This window comes from Sesamum indicum, linkage group LG10 (assembly GCF_026168435.1).
Source record: "Sesamum indicum cultivar Baizhima isolate 11 linkage group LG10, ASM2616843v1, whole genome shotgun sequence".
Classification (NCBI taxonomy): Eukaryota; Viridiplantae; Streptophyta; class Magnoliopsida; order Lamiales; family Pedaliaceae; genus Sesamum; species Sesamum indicum.
In genome coordinates this window covers 21,346,866-21,361,301 of record NC_142666.1, presented here as the reverse complement: position 1 = coordinate 21,361,301, position 14,436 = coordinate 21,346,866, and the positions used below count along the sequence as shown (strand labels likewise).

At 33.8% G+C, this 14,436-nt stretch overlaps 2 protein-coding genes across 2 annotated transcripts; one reads left to right on the top strand and one right to left on the bottom strand.

Moving 5' to 3' along the window:
* Nucleotides 1-6,825: 6,825 nt before the first annotated feature.
* On the top strand, nucleotides 6,826-9,690 carry LOC105178922 (protein DEHYDRATION-INDUCED 19 homolog 4). Its single transcript, XM_011102515.3, has 5 exons — nucleotides 6,826-7,179; nucleotides 7,857-7,996; nucleotides 8,757-8,834; nucleotides 8,963-9,219; nucleotides 9,389-9,690. The coding sequence occupies exons 1-5, from the start codon at nucleotides 7,119-7,121 to the stop codon at nucleotides 9,495-9,497; spliced, it is 645 nt and encodes a 214-aa protein (XP_011100817.1). The 5' UTR covers nucleotides 6,826-7,118; the 3' UTR covers nucleotides 9,498-9,690.
* A 98-nt stretch (nucleotides 9,691-9,788) lies between these two features.
* Nucleotides 9,789-12,966, bottom strand: LOC105178921 (uncharacterized). Its single transcript, XM_011102513.3, has 6 exons — nucleotides 12,481-12,966; nucleotides 11,583-11,788; nucleotides 10,890-11,163; nucleotides 10,717-10,802; nucleotides 10,547-10,638; nucleotides 9,789-10,375 (listed from the first exon to the last, which is right to left on the bottom strand). The coding sequence occupies exons 1-6, from the start codon at nucleotides 12,688-12,690 to the stop codon at nucleotides 10,158-10,160; spliced, it is 1,086 nt and encodes a 361-aa protein (XP_011100815.1). The 5' UTR covers nucleotides 12,691-12,966; the 3' UTR covers nucleotides 9,789-10,157.
* Between the last annotated feature and the right edge of the window lie 1,470 nt (nucleotides 12,967-14,436).

Sequence of the window (14,436 nt, the reverse complement as noted above, 5' to 3'; positions counted from 1 at the left end):
TGATAATTATAATATTTATTTCCTAATTAAAATTATAAAGTAATATAGTACAATTATTATCTCCATGGGAATTGCTTTGTCAATGAGTAGTGAAATAAAGTCATCCATGCAAATTGTATTTCTTTTTATAAGTAATTTATGGTACCTCTCAAATAGTGTAGTATTTTTGCACGATAAGTTATCACAAATATCAGGATTCAAATATATTCTATATATTTTTACATTAAAAATAAATTATTACAAAACATCCTAATTCAGACACATTTTCATGTTATCGTGTTTTTTTTGTAAGAAGGGTTGTCACAAAATATATTAATCAAAATCAAAAAAAAAAGGACCATTTAAAATTAAAGTTGAAGAATGAAAAGAAAAGAAAAGGTATGGAATGTTGAGTTTAGTATAGTTTGATAAGACACATAAGATCATCCAAACCATTATATGTTTGTTTTCATTTATTGGACCAACAAAAAGTTGATTGGCTTTACTTACTACATTTCAATATCCTTAAAAATATACTATAACTGTTATATGCCATTAAATATTAATTGATTAGGTGCTAATAATAGCACTGAATTGATTCAACTATGATGTCAGTCTCTCTTATTCTACCACTAATATTTATATAGAGGGACAACTTCTTAAATTAAATTCAAAATTAATTCGAAATAATAAAATATACAATTTAAAGATTAATTAAGAAATTCAGATTTTTTTTAGTTAGAATAGTTTTGAAAACTCAGGCTTGAGAATGGGTTTAATTAAGACGTATGTAATTGTGTAATTAGAGGTGTTTTAATTGGTGTTAAGTAGGGGCTAATTAGGTGTTAAGCACATGCTTATAATTGATTAGTGATAGTGTTAGCAAAAGGTGAGCATGATGATGCTTGCATGTCATGTCATGTCATGTGCATTTATTACATAACATCTCTCCATTAATCAATACAAGCATTGCCACTGTCCACCCACTTTCTCCAGATGGGGACTACATTATTTATTTTATTTCATCACCCATTATTAATTTCTTCTAATTAATCTCAATTACTACACCTTACCAAAATATTGTAAGAAAAGAATGCTCATCATCGTCTACGGTTTTGCACTTTTAGTGTTAATGTCGTGTTAGCAACGACACGCTTCCTGTGGAAGAAGGAAATATTATGTCGAAAGACAGCAAAAAAGTGACAAGTAGATTACGGCGCCGTTGAAGGCGTACTGTTGTTGTACCATTTGCTTCGCAGTTGGACATAATAATATTTAAAGGTAATTATGTTTAGATTAATTAAAGGGTGATGATGATTATTATTATTATTATTAATTACATTTGGTTAGGAGAAAGCGTCTGAAAAAAGGTAATATGGTCAAAGGAACATATATCAACATGAACTTTGTTGTTTCCCATGAATCCCTTAAAAGACACACACCCCCTTTAATTTGCATTATGGGTGATATTCAAAAGTTTGAGTTTATGTGACAATAATTATTAATTAAGACATTCTAATAACGGTCCAGGAGTAGTTATAATTAGCATAATCGTTTCTTGAATCTTTGTCTTTTCTTTTTTGTCCAAACTCTTGATTTTATACTATGTTTTCAAACAAAAACAAAATATGATAAATTCGCTTAGGATCTAATTTGAGTTTACAAAAGTTTGAATCTTGTTATGTCGCAATCGTCAAATATTATTAAGAAGACCCTTATTATAATCCTTGAAATTATTAAATCCTTCCGCAAGGTTACAGAAGAAAAAGTATATAGGGACAAAAGTCCTACTTGGGGCATTGAGGTCTAATATTTATATATGTTCCAATTTATACCATTTCATTTGAACCCATTGATTTAAAGACGATAGAATAGCCATCGCGAGTTTGTACATGCTTGAATTTAAATCAGATCGTTACAGTACAACCCGAATAAAAAGGGCATGACTCTTGACCTATCATCGAATTATTTTTTATTGTATTTTGTTGTTGTGGAGACATTTGTATAAATTTTCAAAATCTTGACATAACCCCTACATCAAAATTATTTTACCGTTTTTCATTTTAGAATTCAAAACATATATATAATTTCATGAATTTATAATTTAATATTTGTTCTTGAACAATAGATTGGGAATGAAGTAATTTAAAGTAACGTGGAAAGTGGAGTAGTGTCAACTCCCACTCCCTTACATGTCATAACTACTTTTTTAACTGTTAAGGGTAAATTGTCATAATGACTGCTTTTAGTTTTTTACTTACTTAATACTTTTTCTTATTATTAATTAATCAAAACACTGATTTTTGACCTTTTAATGAGAAAAAAGGATAATAATATAATTATGGCAGTCCTGAGGGGGATATGCTTTTAAGGGGAGGAGGAGAATATGTGTGTGTAACCGAGCGCTGCTTCACGCGCGATGGCTCCAGCCAATGGGACAACACCACGTGGAACTCAGGGGGAGAGTTTAACAAAAAAAGTCCGTGCTACTTTCTTTACTTACTTTTTCCTCCCTGCAAATTTGTGCCCTTTTTGCAGTTTGGCCCTTGGAATGATTAGTGCCATCCCACTCCCATCCCACACTGTTTTTAAATGCACACCATTACTTAAAAGCAATCTATTTTTTTATTACTTAATTATCAAAAGTATCATTTTTTATAACTAATTTCAATATTCCATAATTAAGAATTATTTAATTAGCCCATTAAAAAGTATCTTGTTTTTAAGAATCTTAACAAACTCAATTCAATTTTATTTCTGTTAATTACAAAAATTATTGCGACTGACCACTTATAAGCTTATGATAATTCGAGTCTATTTTTTTAAAATTAATTTACAGATGATTAATTAATTGAATTAAAATATAAGTCAAACCGAGGAGACTTATAAAGTATGGAGGAGAGCATGATGAGTTAAATTAATTATAACATAAATGTACTAGTATATTAGAACATCAAATTTAATTTTCTCCTGATTTATATATAGTTATAAATGAAGATAGTGGTAGGCATTAGGCAATTAGTGGTCTAATTTATATTAACAAGCGTGTTTAATTAAAAATAAGTCCAACTGTGACTTTACCATTACTACAGTACATTCATTTAATTTTCCACAACTTTATGAAACTAATAAAGCTGCCCAAATCCTCAATCCCACGTTTTTTCAGCTTCAATTACTTTCCTCTTTGCTGCCCTACTCGACTTGGGGTAGTTTCTTCACCCTTTTTTTTTTTTTTTCTTTTCTGTAAAAATATATTCATCAAAATCGAGAGTGATTCGTCTTTACCAACTGAGCAAACAAGTATTGACAGATAGCAAAAGTATTGAGCAAGAATAAGATTAATGTAAAACCGACCACAGAATGTTGTTTTGAGGGTACGTTGGTGATAAATTTGATACCATGCCTTTGCAAATAAATTAAAAAAAATGGAAAGGTTTAATTTTTTTTTTTTTTTTTTTGAAGTGAGTTTTACATTGATTTAATAGAAGGGAATTTGATTTCCGTCTGCAGATTCCCTGCACTTATGTGGGCTTTTATGTGCAATGCAATCTTGCGAGAATATTTTGTGTTTTTCTTTTGACAAGGAATAAAAACATTTTATTTCTTGCGAGAGCATACCGCAAATCAAATTTGACTAATAATAATATTCCTTCCCTCCATATTTTAACCTTACTCATTTTGTTGAATATCATTATACCAATATTAAAATTTCAAAACTTGCAACTTTTTTTAATTATTAAGAAATGTAAATTCGAGGGTTATATCGATATTCAAATATTTATAATTTTAAATTAAGGAATACGATTGGAGGACATAGATAAACATATATGCACTTATTATAAAATTCGATGTATGTTAATATTTAAAAGATTTGAACTCAGAACGTCATAATATTAATATTCGAACATTAGTTTAGAGAAGAGGTAGTTAATTAGGTTTGAAAAAGTGTAGTAGTGAAAGAGACAAGGAATGAATAGGGGTTGGGGCATCTTCTGAAAATGAAAGCACAGACCAAAGCATCAAAATAAGAAATTGAGTTCAATGAATACTGAATAATTGTTGTTAAGTTGATGCATCATTTCTTTTCATTATTAGTATTGTGACATCTTTACGTGTGAGAAATCAAAATGATGGGACCATAAAATTGCACCCCACTTAATACTTTACTATTTCCCATTCCACCTAAATAATTAAACTCAATTTCCGAGTTCGCATCCTTAACTTAAACATCTTTCACTTATGTAAATTCAAGTGACGAATTCACTCATTGAATAGTGATTATGGCCCCCTAGTAGGCGTTAGACGACTCTTATGGTCGCCCTACATGAAGATTGTAATACTAATATCTTATTTCATATTTTTTTGAAAAAAACTGTACGAGTTTTTTATATAGATTTATTTAATTGTAGAATAAATTATATTGATATTTTTAAAATTAGAGTAAAAAGTATGAGTATTTTTTTAACTTTTTAGTATACTCCTTAAAGAGTGTTAGTTTAATGCTTTTTATGAGGTGTTTGATAAGGTTTATTTTTGAATAGAAGCGTACTTATAATTAAAAGTATAATTTTAGAAGGTATTCTTAAAAAATAAAAAATATTTATGTATCTTAATCTAACTTTAGGAATAAGTTGAATTTATCCTTAATTTTATTTGTTGAACCAAATTTGTTTCAGTATTCAAGTTGGCACCGACAGAGGGTAATACTGAAGTCTGGATGGCACCCCCCACCGTCCCAAGGTTAAATGAGATGATGACACGTGTTACTGGGGAAATAATTGGGCCCACCTGAAGCTACAAGGCGAATAGAGCAATGTACTTGAGGTATTAGTGGGCCCCGCCCCATTTTGTCCTTATCACTTGAGTAGAAGATGATGAGGTTTGCATCCCCCTATGCCCTATTCTATGCTTCATGAAATTCAAGTGGGATATGGCAATGTATATATCTGAGCCCATTAGCGGCCCAACACATCTCTCTCTCAGTCACACTCATATGTATGTATGTTATTGTCTGTTAAGAGGCAGATAAGCTGTTTTTTCCCAGCTGGAGACGATGAAAGGACAGCGTATGAAATCCTATGATCACGTCCCACTCTTCACTTCAATCCTATCTCTATGACCACGCATTTCATGAATACAAGCAACCCCCCCCCCCCCCCTCACTCCCTATTTTCAGAATATATATAAATTACAAGCAAAACCCCAAAATTCATAAAAAACTTTAAATTATTTATAAAAATACTTTAATCTAGAATAACAACATTCTCTCATCAATTTATTGCTTTTACATTCATTTATATTTTCAAACACCTTTATTTTGTTTAAATTTAAAAATTTTAATTTTCATTGATGTGCATAAAAATAAGTTGGTATAAACAATCCAAAAAAAAGAAAGAAACAAGAGGCTCCTAAAATTCTAGGAGGCTCACATCATGAGGATAGTCCGCTGAAAAATTACTAGGTTCAGCCCAAGAGGGAAGCCCAGTTCTGCCCAAGAAGGAGGCTTGGTACAAGGCCTACCGAACCTCAAACCCACCTGCCAACCCCAGTTCAGGAAAACGAAAGCGTCTCCAAGAAGCTGAATTCCTTGACCTAGAAGGGCTCCTTACAAAAGTAAGAATCCTCATGGAAAAGGAATCCTCCCTCAACTAAAGACGTGTTGCTCAAGCCAAGGAGGAGAAAAGATCGAGCCTTATTCCCAAATTTTTGCCATCTTTTTCTGAAATGCAGCTCATAACATAAAGTCCCTACGAAGAGGGATTCCTTCTCTATAAATATAGGCAGCATTCCCCAACAAACATACCTTGAAGAAGCTGAAAATTATCTTGCTATTTTAATGCAACTCTCAATTTGTATTTTTGTCATATTTTACTCACGAAATTTTTATTTTTATTTCAATTTATCATTTTAGCACCCCTCAACAAGGACGCTACTTCGGTCCTTCAATAGGGCTTTTTTCAGTTCTCTAACAAGGACGCCTTCTTCCATGCACCAACAGAGACGCTTTCTTCAATCCTCCAACAGGGACGTCTTCTTCAGTCTTCCAACAGGGACGTCTTCTTCAGTCTTCCAACAGGGATGTCTTCTTTAGTCCTCTAACAGGGATGCCTTCTTTAGTCCTCCAACAAGGGCACCTTTAATCCACCAACAGGGACACCTTTAATCCACCAACAGGGACACCTTTAATCCTTCTACGGGTACTCTATCCAAAATTTAGAAAACCACTCTCCCTTCTTGCTTTAGCATTCGAATTGCACTATTACATGATTTATTTTACGAAATTGTTTGCTCTATCACAATTTGTATTATATTTTATTTTTTACGATTATTTTTCTCCTAAATCCGATACTAATTTGGGCGTCGGAGTGCTAACGCCTTTTTTACAGGTCTCCACTTAAGAATTGGCATTTACTTCGACCCAAACTTTAAGTATAGTTCATATTAATTGGAACTGTGTATTTTTTTAACGCATTATTAATAATAATTGCTCAAAAACTCTTTTTTTATGGATTTGATTTATAATGATGAGGAGAGGGTCCAAAATTTATCGTATAGAGCTCTCGTTTTTCGGAGCTTCATTTACAATGTATATATGTATATATATAGTGATAATATCACTTGTTATAAACCACGTATAAATAAATATCATAAAATTGAATTTATAATACATTTATGGACAAAATTTAATATGTGAATAGTTCAATTTAGTGCATAATCCACCACACAAACTCCGAGAGTACATCACGCATCACAAGGTTGTACAGTCCAGTAATTAAACTAGTAGGTAGTGGCAGTCCCGCAAATTCAAGCAAATGCAACGCCTTTTCTGCAAGAGAACGGAGAGTATATAAGTTCCGACGTGTCTGACCTTGAGGAATACCGTGGTGGAGAGCTTCACACTTGCCTGCCTCTCTTCCTTAATTTCTCAGAAGCTTCGCTTCTTCAGCTTTAATAAACACAAAACTCACACACACACAACACACACATGTAGAGTTATATGTCTTCATTTCTCCCTTAGTTTGAGTAGATTGCGTGTGTCTGTGTGTGTGTGTGTTTCCGCGCAAGTGGGTTCTATAGAATTCTGAGAGTGAAGCTCTTTTGGTAATTTGGTTTTTTTATATTAATATTTTCAAGAAAAAATGAACTCTGATTCATGGGCTCGGATTTCTACTTATTCTAGGCGCTATCAATCTCGATCAGGTTTGTTGAATTATCAACCCTTTTACCTGATTTCGATGAAAAAATATGTTGTCTTTCGGTCTTCTTCAGAATTTACAAGGAGTTAAATAATTTTTAGGAAATTTAGTGGAATTGGGATTTCTTTTTTTTTTTTTTTTGTTCGTCGTGTTTCTTAGCTGCTGTGATTTTGGAAACAAAATACGTGGTCTGGAACTATTTTTCGTGTGAAATTTGGAAGTTTTATATCTGTATCAATGTAAATTTTTGGAATTTTTTGCTTTAGTTTTTGTTAATTTCTGCTTGTGGGTTCTCTTCAAGGAACCTGGAAACTGGAAAGGTTTTGGGTTATTGTTTTAGTGGGAACCCAATGCTCTATTCGGGTTCATCATATAGAAACTTAGTTTTGTGCGAGAAATGAGAAGGAAAATTGAAACTTTTCTTTTTCCCATTCATTTTTAGTGTAATTTTACTCGTAACAAAATTGTGGAACTTTTGTTTGTCATAGCTCCGGGTTCCCAAAACGAAGCATGATAGAAAATTTGCGATCTTTTCTTTTGCAGAACGTTTTAGTGTGCGGTTTTTAGTTTTAAATAATTTGCAAACTGTTGTCATTTGTTTAAGATGTATAAGTATATTTCTTTTCATGCATTGTTATAATGTACACTTGATGCTAATGGTTTTTTGAGGGTATTCTACAGATGTATATCATGGAGAAGAGTACGAGGGTGAAGAGGAGCAGAGGCCTGAGTTTCTATGCCCATTTTGTGCCGAAGATTTTGATATTGTGGGGCTTTGTTGTCATATTGATGAAGAGCATGCCATTGAAGCCAAGAATGGGGTACCAAGACATTACTGCTCTCTTTTCATTCTTGTTTTAGTGTTTGTTTGTGTGTATATGGGCTACAATTCGGGGTTGGATCGCATGCACTCTTGTATTAGTTGTGCAACTATATGAGAGTTTGTAAATTGCGGACAATCTGTTAGAGCGTGAGCATTGGTGAAGCACTTTTGAGTAAGAGAATGGAACTTTTCATATGTTATAATGATCAGTGCTTAGGACTTGATTTTGGCCTGTTGTTGCAGAAAGTTGGGTGATGTTCGGATTTGTTTACTTGTTTGAAGGTCTACCCAGATAGAAAATGCCTCCCAAAAGAATAATAGGGAGTAAGACACTTCATGAAGATTTTGTTTTGCATGCTCTGATCAGAGTCATAACCCGTTACATTTTATTTACTGAATGTTGTGATCTGATGAAAGAATCTAAGTCACAAAGAAATGGATGAGTGCACATTTATAATGTGTTAGCAGGCGTTTTTCGTTGTTTCTATGGTGTTCCGTTCCGTTTGAGAGCATAATCATGCCGTACCATTATCGGTTTGCTATAAATGTCATGATGCATATTGGTAAGATGTGGTTATGAATGTCAACTAGTGTACCTTTTGCCGCTAGGTTGAATTTTTTAAATATTATGCTTGGACTTTACAAATTTCTTAGTTGAATGCAGCCAACATTTGGGCCATGTCGATGTGTGAGAGCTGTAGGGGTTTGTCTGAATAATACATCTTGGTTGTTATATAGATGGATTTTTATCCATGCAGGTCTGCCCTGTTTGTGCTAAAAGAGTTGGAGCAGACTTGGTTCGCCATATAACCGTGCAGCATGGAAGCCTTCTTAAAATATCCTTCGGAAGATACCAGAATGCTAAAGAACTTGTTACTTTTTATAACCACCAATTTTCTTTTCTTCCAAATTGTATGCAAATATTAGCATTGCAGATTATTGCTCTCCTTGACTTGAGCATTACGTGCAGCGGAGGAGAAGATTTCGAAGAGGAGGATCCAATTTGTCATTTTCCATTTTAAGAAAAGAGTTGAAAGAAGGGAATCTGCAATCCTTTCTTGGTGGATCCTCATTTTTGGTTTCCTCCTCTCGTATGGAGACTGATCCACTGTTAACCTCATTCATGCAAAAGGTGGTTGATGAACCTTCTTCTGTCCAACCTCTATCTTCGGCTGAGACTACCCTTATGGCAGCGCCCTCCCATGAGGGTTTGGCTGATAGGTATGTCCATCTTATAAAAATTGATCCATTAGCACCAGCTCCATGAGCTGTTCTTTATTTTATGATGGTCAGTTCATAACAAGGCCCACGTATATTGCCTTTACTTCATGTTTCTGAAGCATCATTGTACCTAAAACGTTATTCTGACTTACTTGGCTTCATAATGCAGAGTCTTTAAACAGCCTCCTCTGTCAGATGAGGACCTAAAAGAGAAGGCTCAAAGATGCAAATTTGTTCAAGGGCTTGTGCTGTCGACTTTTCTTGATGATGACTTGTAAACATTGCAGTATCCCCAGCATATAGCAGCTATGCTAGTTTACATTTTAGAAATGGAAATCTAGTTTGGTGGGATTAATATCAGGAAACAGCTATCATTTTACTCTGTATCCTGACTAAGACATGATTTATCACAAAACATATTATGTGCATAATGAAGCTATGAATGTTAGTAAGATATACCATTATGTGCCATATTCCTATTGCTTTGAGGTTATGTGGCAATTTGCACGAAGTTGTTAATCTACAATTCTACAGTATACACAGCCAAATGCAACAACAATTCTATAGTATACACAGCCAAAGAGTTGCATGCACATTATATTCATCAAGAAGTTGTTAATCTACAATTCTATAGTGTACACAGCCAAATGCAACAACAATTCTATAGTATACACAGCCAAAGAGTTGCATGCTACATTATATTCATCAACCCTCTCCAACAAAAAAGCCCTACGGCAACAGTACTCATCTACTGAAGTTCCAGAAAACCCATGACAACACCTTTATATCTGCTTTCGCTGTAGGAAAAGCCACTTGCAAGGTTGCTTTAACTTCTCAATTTCTCCAAAAAATTCCATCACCGACCTCTAAGGTTGTTCAGGAGCCTGGTGGTATTGGAGGAGAGAGATGTTTGTGTTTCAACTCTCAACTTCCAACTTCTATCTCCAGAATGTGTTGTGAGACATGAAAAAGTTGTAATCAGGATGATCGACTTGCACAACTCGAAGCCAGTTGTCAGCGGCTCGCAATAGCGAATTGACCTTCTGGCGTTCATAAACTCCATTCCCATCTGAGTCTGAGACTTTAAACTTGTATGAGACAAGTCCAAATATTGGCAGCGAGAGCTTGCTGTCAGCATTCTGCATGCCCTCGCTGTCTGTTCACAAGAAATTGTTGTCCAGTTAGTTATAATATCTACCTAACGCTAGTTCTTGTTATTAGTTTATAGGACAACCTAGGGCAAACCAAAGGGGAGGAAAAGAAAAGAAAAAGACTGCATGGGGAAGAGAGAAAAAGAAAATACTGAAACAAAGAAGAAGCGACTTACTTCTAACAGGTTTTGCAAGGGAATGGAAAGTTAAGAAACAGGCATCAACATTTTGCAGAGTTGGGCCAATAGGTATCCTGTATATAGGGTACCTGCATAATAAGATGAGTTTTAGTATCGGAGTAGATCAGTGCCAAAGCATCTTGGTTTCTTTTCTGAGATAAGGTTACCAAGCAACAGAAATCCAGCTTGATGGAGTCAGATCACAGCTTCTATATGTTTTCAGTTGAGGAAAGCGGGAGGCAAGTATTGACATCTGTTTGAATGCAAGCCAGTAGAAGTCTTTTGTCAACGCCAAAATTTAATAAACTTCAGTAAAATGGTCCAGAAAAAAACTACTTGCCTTATCAGCTAATGGTTCACGATGAAATGGAAGCTCCCTCTCAAAGTACTCAAAAATAAGAAGACCTGGGGGATTGCTAATATCATCCCCATCAATCGATGATTCCGTCAAAGGATTGTTTCTTCCTGCAAATCTGCTATACCCTTGGCCAACTGTGTTCTTCTGGCTCCAAGATCCCTGATTACTACTGGCACCTCTATCAGTTCCACACTCACTGTCACCATCACTACTCGTCTCCCTAGATGAAGTGGCATCGCTCTCCTCTCCAGGCCTCCTATTACAATGTCAAAATCAACATGAGAAACTGAGTTACTGTCACCCATGAAAACATTTCATCATATCAAGATACCTTGGATGGATAACTGGCCAAATAAAAGGAGCTGCATGGATGAAGTCGATAAAAATACTGTAACGCAAAGATTAACACCTATTTTTCTGAAATCCCATAATCAATTCACCCTCTGCACGAGTCACCACTAAATGACTTACAAGACACTGCAACCATCCAATGACGCCTTCATAGAATGACAACCATCAATCTTGTGTTTTTCTTCAAAGAACTTATTATAGCAGTAAATATACTGTGACTGCGGGGTCACAAGTGGTCTCTCCTATCAAGTGCACCTCTTTCATCCTGGAAACAAAGAAAAAAGAAAAAGAAAGGAGAAAGGAAAAGACAACAAATGATCTCACCTTTGTTCCCCAACATGTCTCGTTGGATCTATATACAGTTGAATACCAGACAGGGATGGCACATAATATTGGACAACCGAATCACTCCAAAGAAGAGGAACCCCAACTCCATAAACACTCCACTCTCGGAAAGATTCCCAAAGATCTCCGAGAATGAAGTATGGATGGAACTCACTACTACGATTCCGCCATGCTTGCATACTCGTCTGCAGATCTCAAAAGGTGCATCAAATTAGACGATTAAGGTTTGCTTCCACAGTGACTTAATCTCACAAGATATGTGAAATCAATTATATGAAGTGCTAGATTAAGCCCATTGCAATAATGCCAGCAGTTCATTGTAATTAAGCTCAAGATTCTAAGATCCTTAATTTTGAATTACTTCAACAATTATTGTTGACAACTTTATAACTGGCCGTGATATTCATGTCTCACTGAACAGTAAATGAACAACATAAGGGAACAACACCAAGAAATGAAAAATACCAGACCAAAATACACACCCACTAAAAAATCAAATACTAGCTAGCATCATAGAAAGAACATAAAGGATCACTTCATCAATTTGTATTCATGAGAAGGTCAAAACTTCTTCTCTCCATTTCAGTTTGGTTGTTATCCTAGGAACCCAACTCGACAGAAAAGAGGATTTTCAGCTTCCATCTAGTTAGTTGAATTACATAATGCAGCACTAAACAAACTAAAAAATTGGGGAAAAGAATCATCTTTACATAAAGAAGCAGCGTATAGTGATTAATCTAATGAATAATATCACTACTTTAAACAAAAAAGTAACAACATAAACCTACGAACGACTCTCAAAACAGTAAAAAGAAATATATAACTTTTCATCTGTTCTTACTTCCAGGAAACCAAAAAGCAAAGAAAAATAATTTACCCTTGGAAAATGTTGAGCTGCCACAACAGGAGTGGTGTGCTCCAAGAATCGATCCAAATATGAATCAGACCGGAATTCTCTTTTCTCGGATAATGCTGAATATGACGAATTTAGCTTCGGTTGCTGCTGTTGCTGGTTGTACTTGTACTTTCTCATCGCTGGCGGACTGTAGTACAACCTTTCTTCCCCTGTCCTCCTCCTCGCCGACATTTACCTCCCAGATTAACAATTAAAAAGCAGAATTTCTATTAATTGATTTCTGTACGCAAACATATGTCGTCTGTAAATGCTTGATCTTTGAATACTGTCCCTTCAATCACCGGTTCTGTTTGCAACAACAAATTTAGGGTTTTCAAGTGTTTTAAAAAAAGGAAATTGGGAATTTCAGGAATTTTTTTATTAGGGTTTTGAAGACTGGGTTTTTGCATAAATCTTGTCAAAGCCAAAGAAATGATTTGTGATGCAAAGACTCGAGAAAGAAGGTGCACTGTAAGTGTCGTGTACGTATGCTCCAGAGAACTCTAGTTTCACAATGACGATATCACCCTTGACATTTAAGTTCCATTATTGCCCTCATTTCTTAAAAAATATAAAAAATAAAAAACCTCTCTTCAAATATCTTGATATGAATCAAATAATAAAAGTGTATTAAAACCTCTAATCTAGATTGTGTTGCTCTCATCTAAATTATTATATAACAACTACAAATACATATTTGATATGAATTATGTATAGTTCAGATAAAGTGATAAATCATATTTATCTATGATTGATCTAATTAAGTTGAAAATCATTACAATCTCTTCGGAATTATATCTCAGCTCAAATTTAATTGACACAAATGTCCTAATTAAGAAGCCTAAACTCAAAATTTTGCTGCAATCCAACTCTAATTGAACCCGCTAATTAAAATATTACAACATAAATTACTCATAAAGTCTGAATTTCCCTATTTCATATGGGGGCACCGACTTTATGTCAATTTTATTTAAAAATTTCTTTTTGTGCATAACTCTGTACATATATATATATATATTCAATTAATGCTGAGGTGCAACTTGTTTGACAATCGTGCTATGTTCTTTCCCCAATGCTAATCTAGTCACGTCATCATTTCTGGAAGGTTATTAAATTATAGATAAGGTATAATAATCTTTCCTAACTTTCAACATAATTATAAATATATTTTATTATTTAAAAAATTATAAATGCACTCATAATATTTGATAAAATTATATAATTCTTGAACGAATGTATGAAATTATTAATTATGCTCTTGTATTTTTTTTTCTTTTTAAAATATGAGTTTATAAAAATCGATTGGGGTGGATGAAAAAATTTATAAAATTATATATAAATTATAATTTTTAGCCCACAAGAATATTTTGATTAATTGACCATAAAAAAAATGAATGGAGCCTAACTGAAACTAACAGAATGAACTAATTGTTAGACAGACGTTAAAATTAGGGAATATTGATAATTTTTCAAATGATAAGAAGATATTCGTAATTATGTCAAATCTCAAGAAAGATCGTTGTAATTTATCCTAAATTATATAATAAACACAGAAAATCCCCCCCAAAAAAAATAAATAAAAGATTGCAACTTAAAATTAGTGCAAAACCCGAATTTAGATTTTAAATAAATCTAATAAACCTTGGAGGATAAATTTATTAAAAATAGGAGACAAGATTAGTTTCTGAGCGTATTAAATATTTTTCACATTGCCCACCTACCAGAATGTGGGTGGGGTGTAGGTGGTTGGTGGTCAAGTTCGATGTGCTGAGATATTATTAATCATATTTTGACGTGTGTTCAAAAAAATAAAACTTTAAATTCGTACATAAAAAGATTTAAATAAGCTTAAGACAATATTAATTCTTCAATATATGACATGTAAATAATATATCCTACGAATGTCTAAATTAGTGTGGTCGTATAAAAGAAATAATA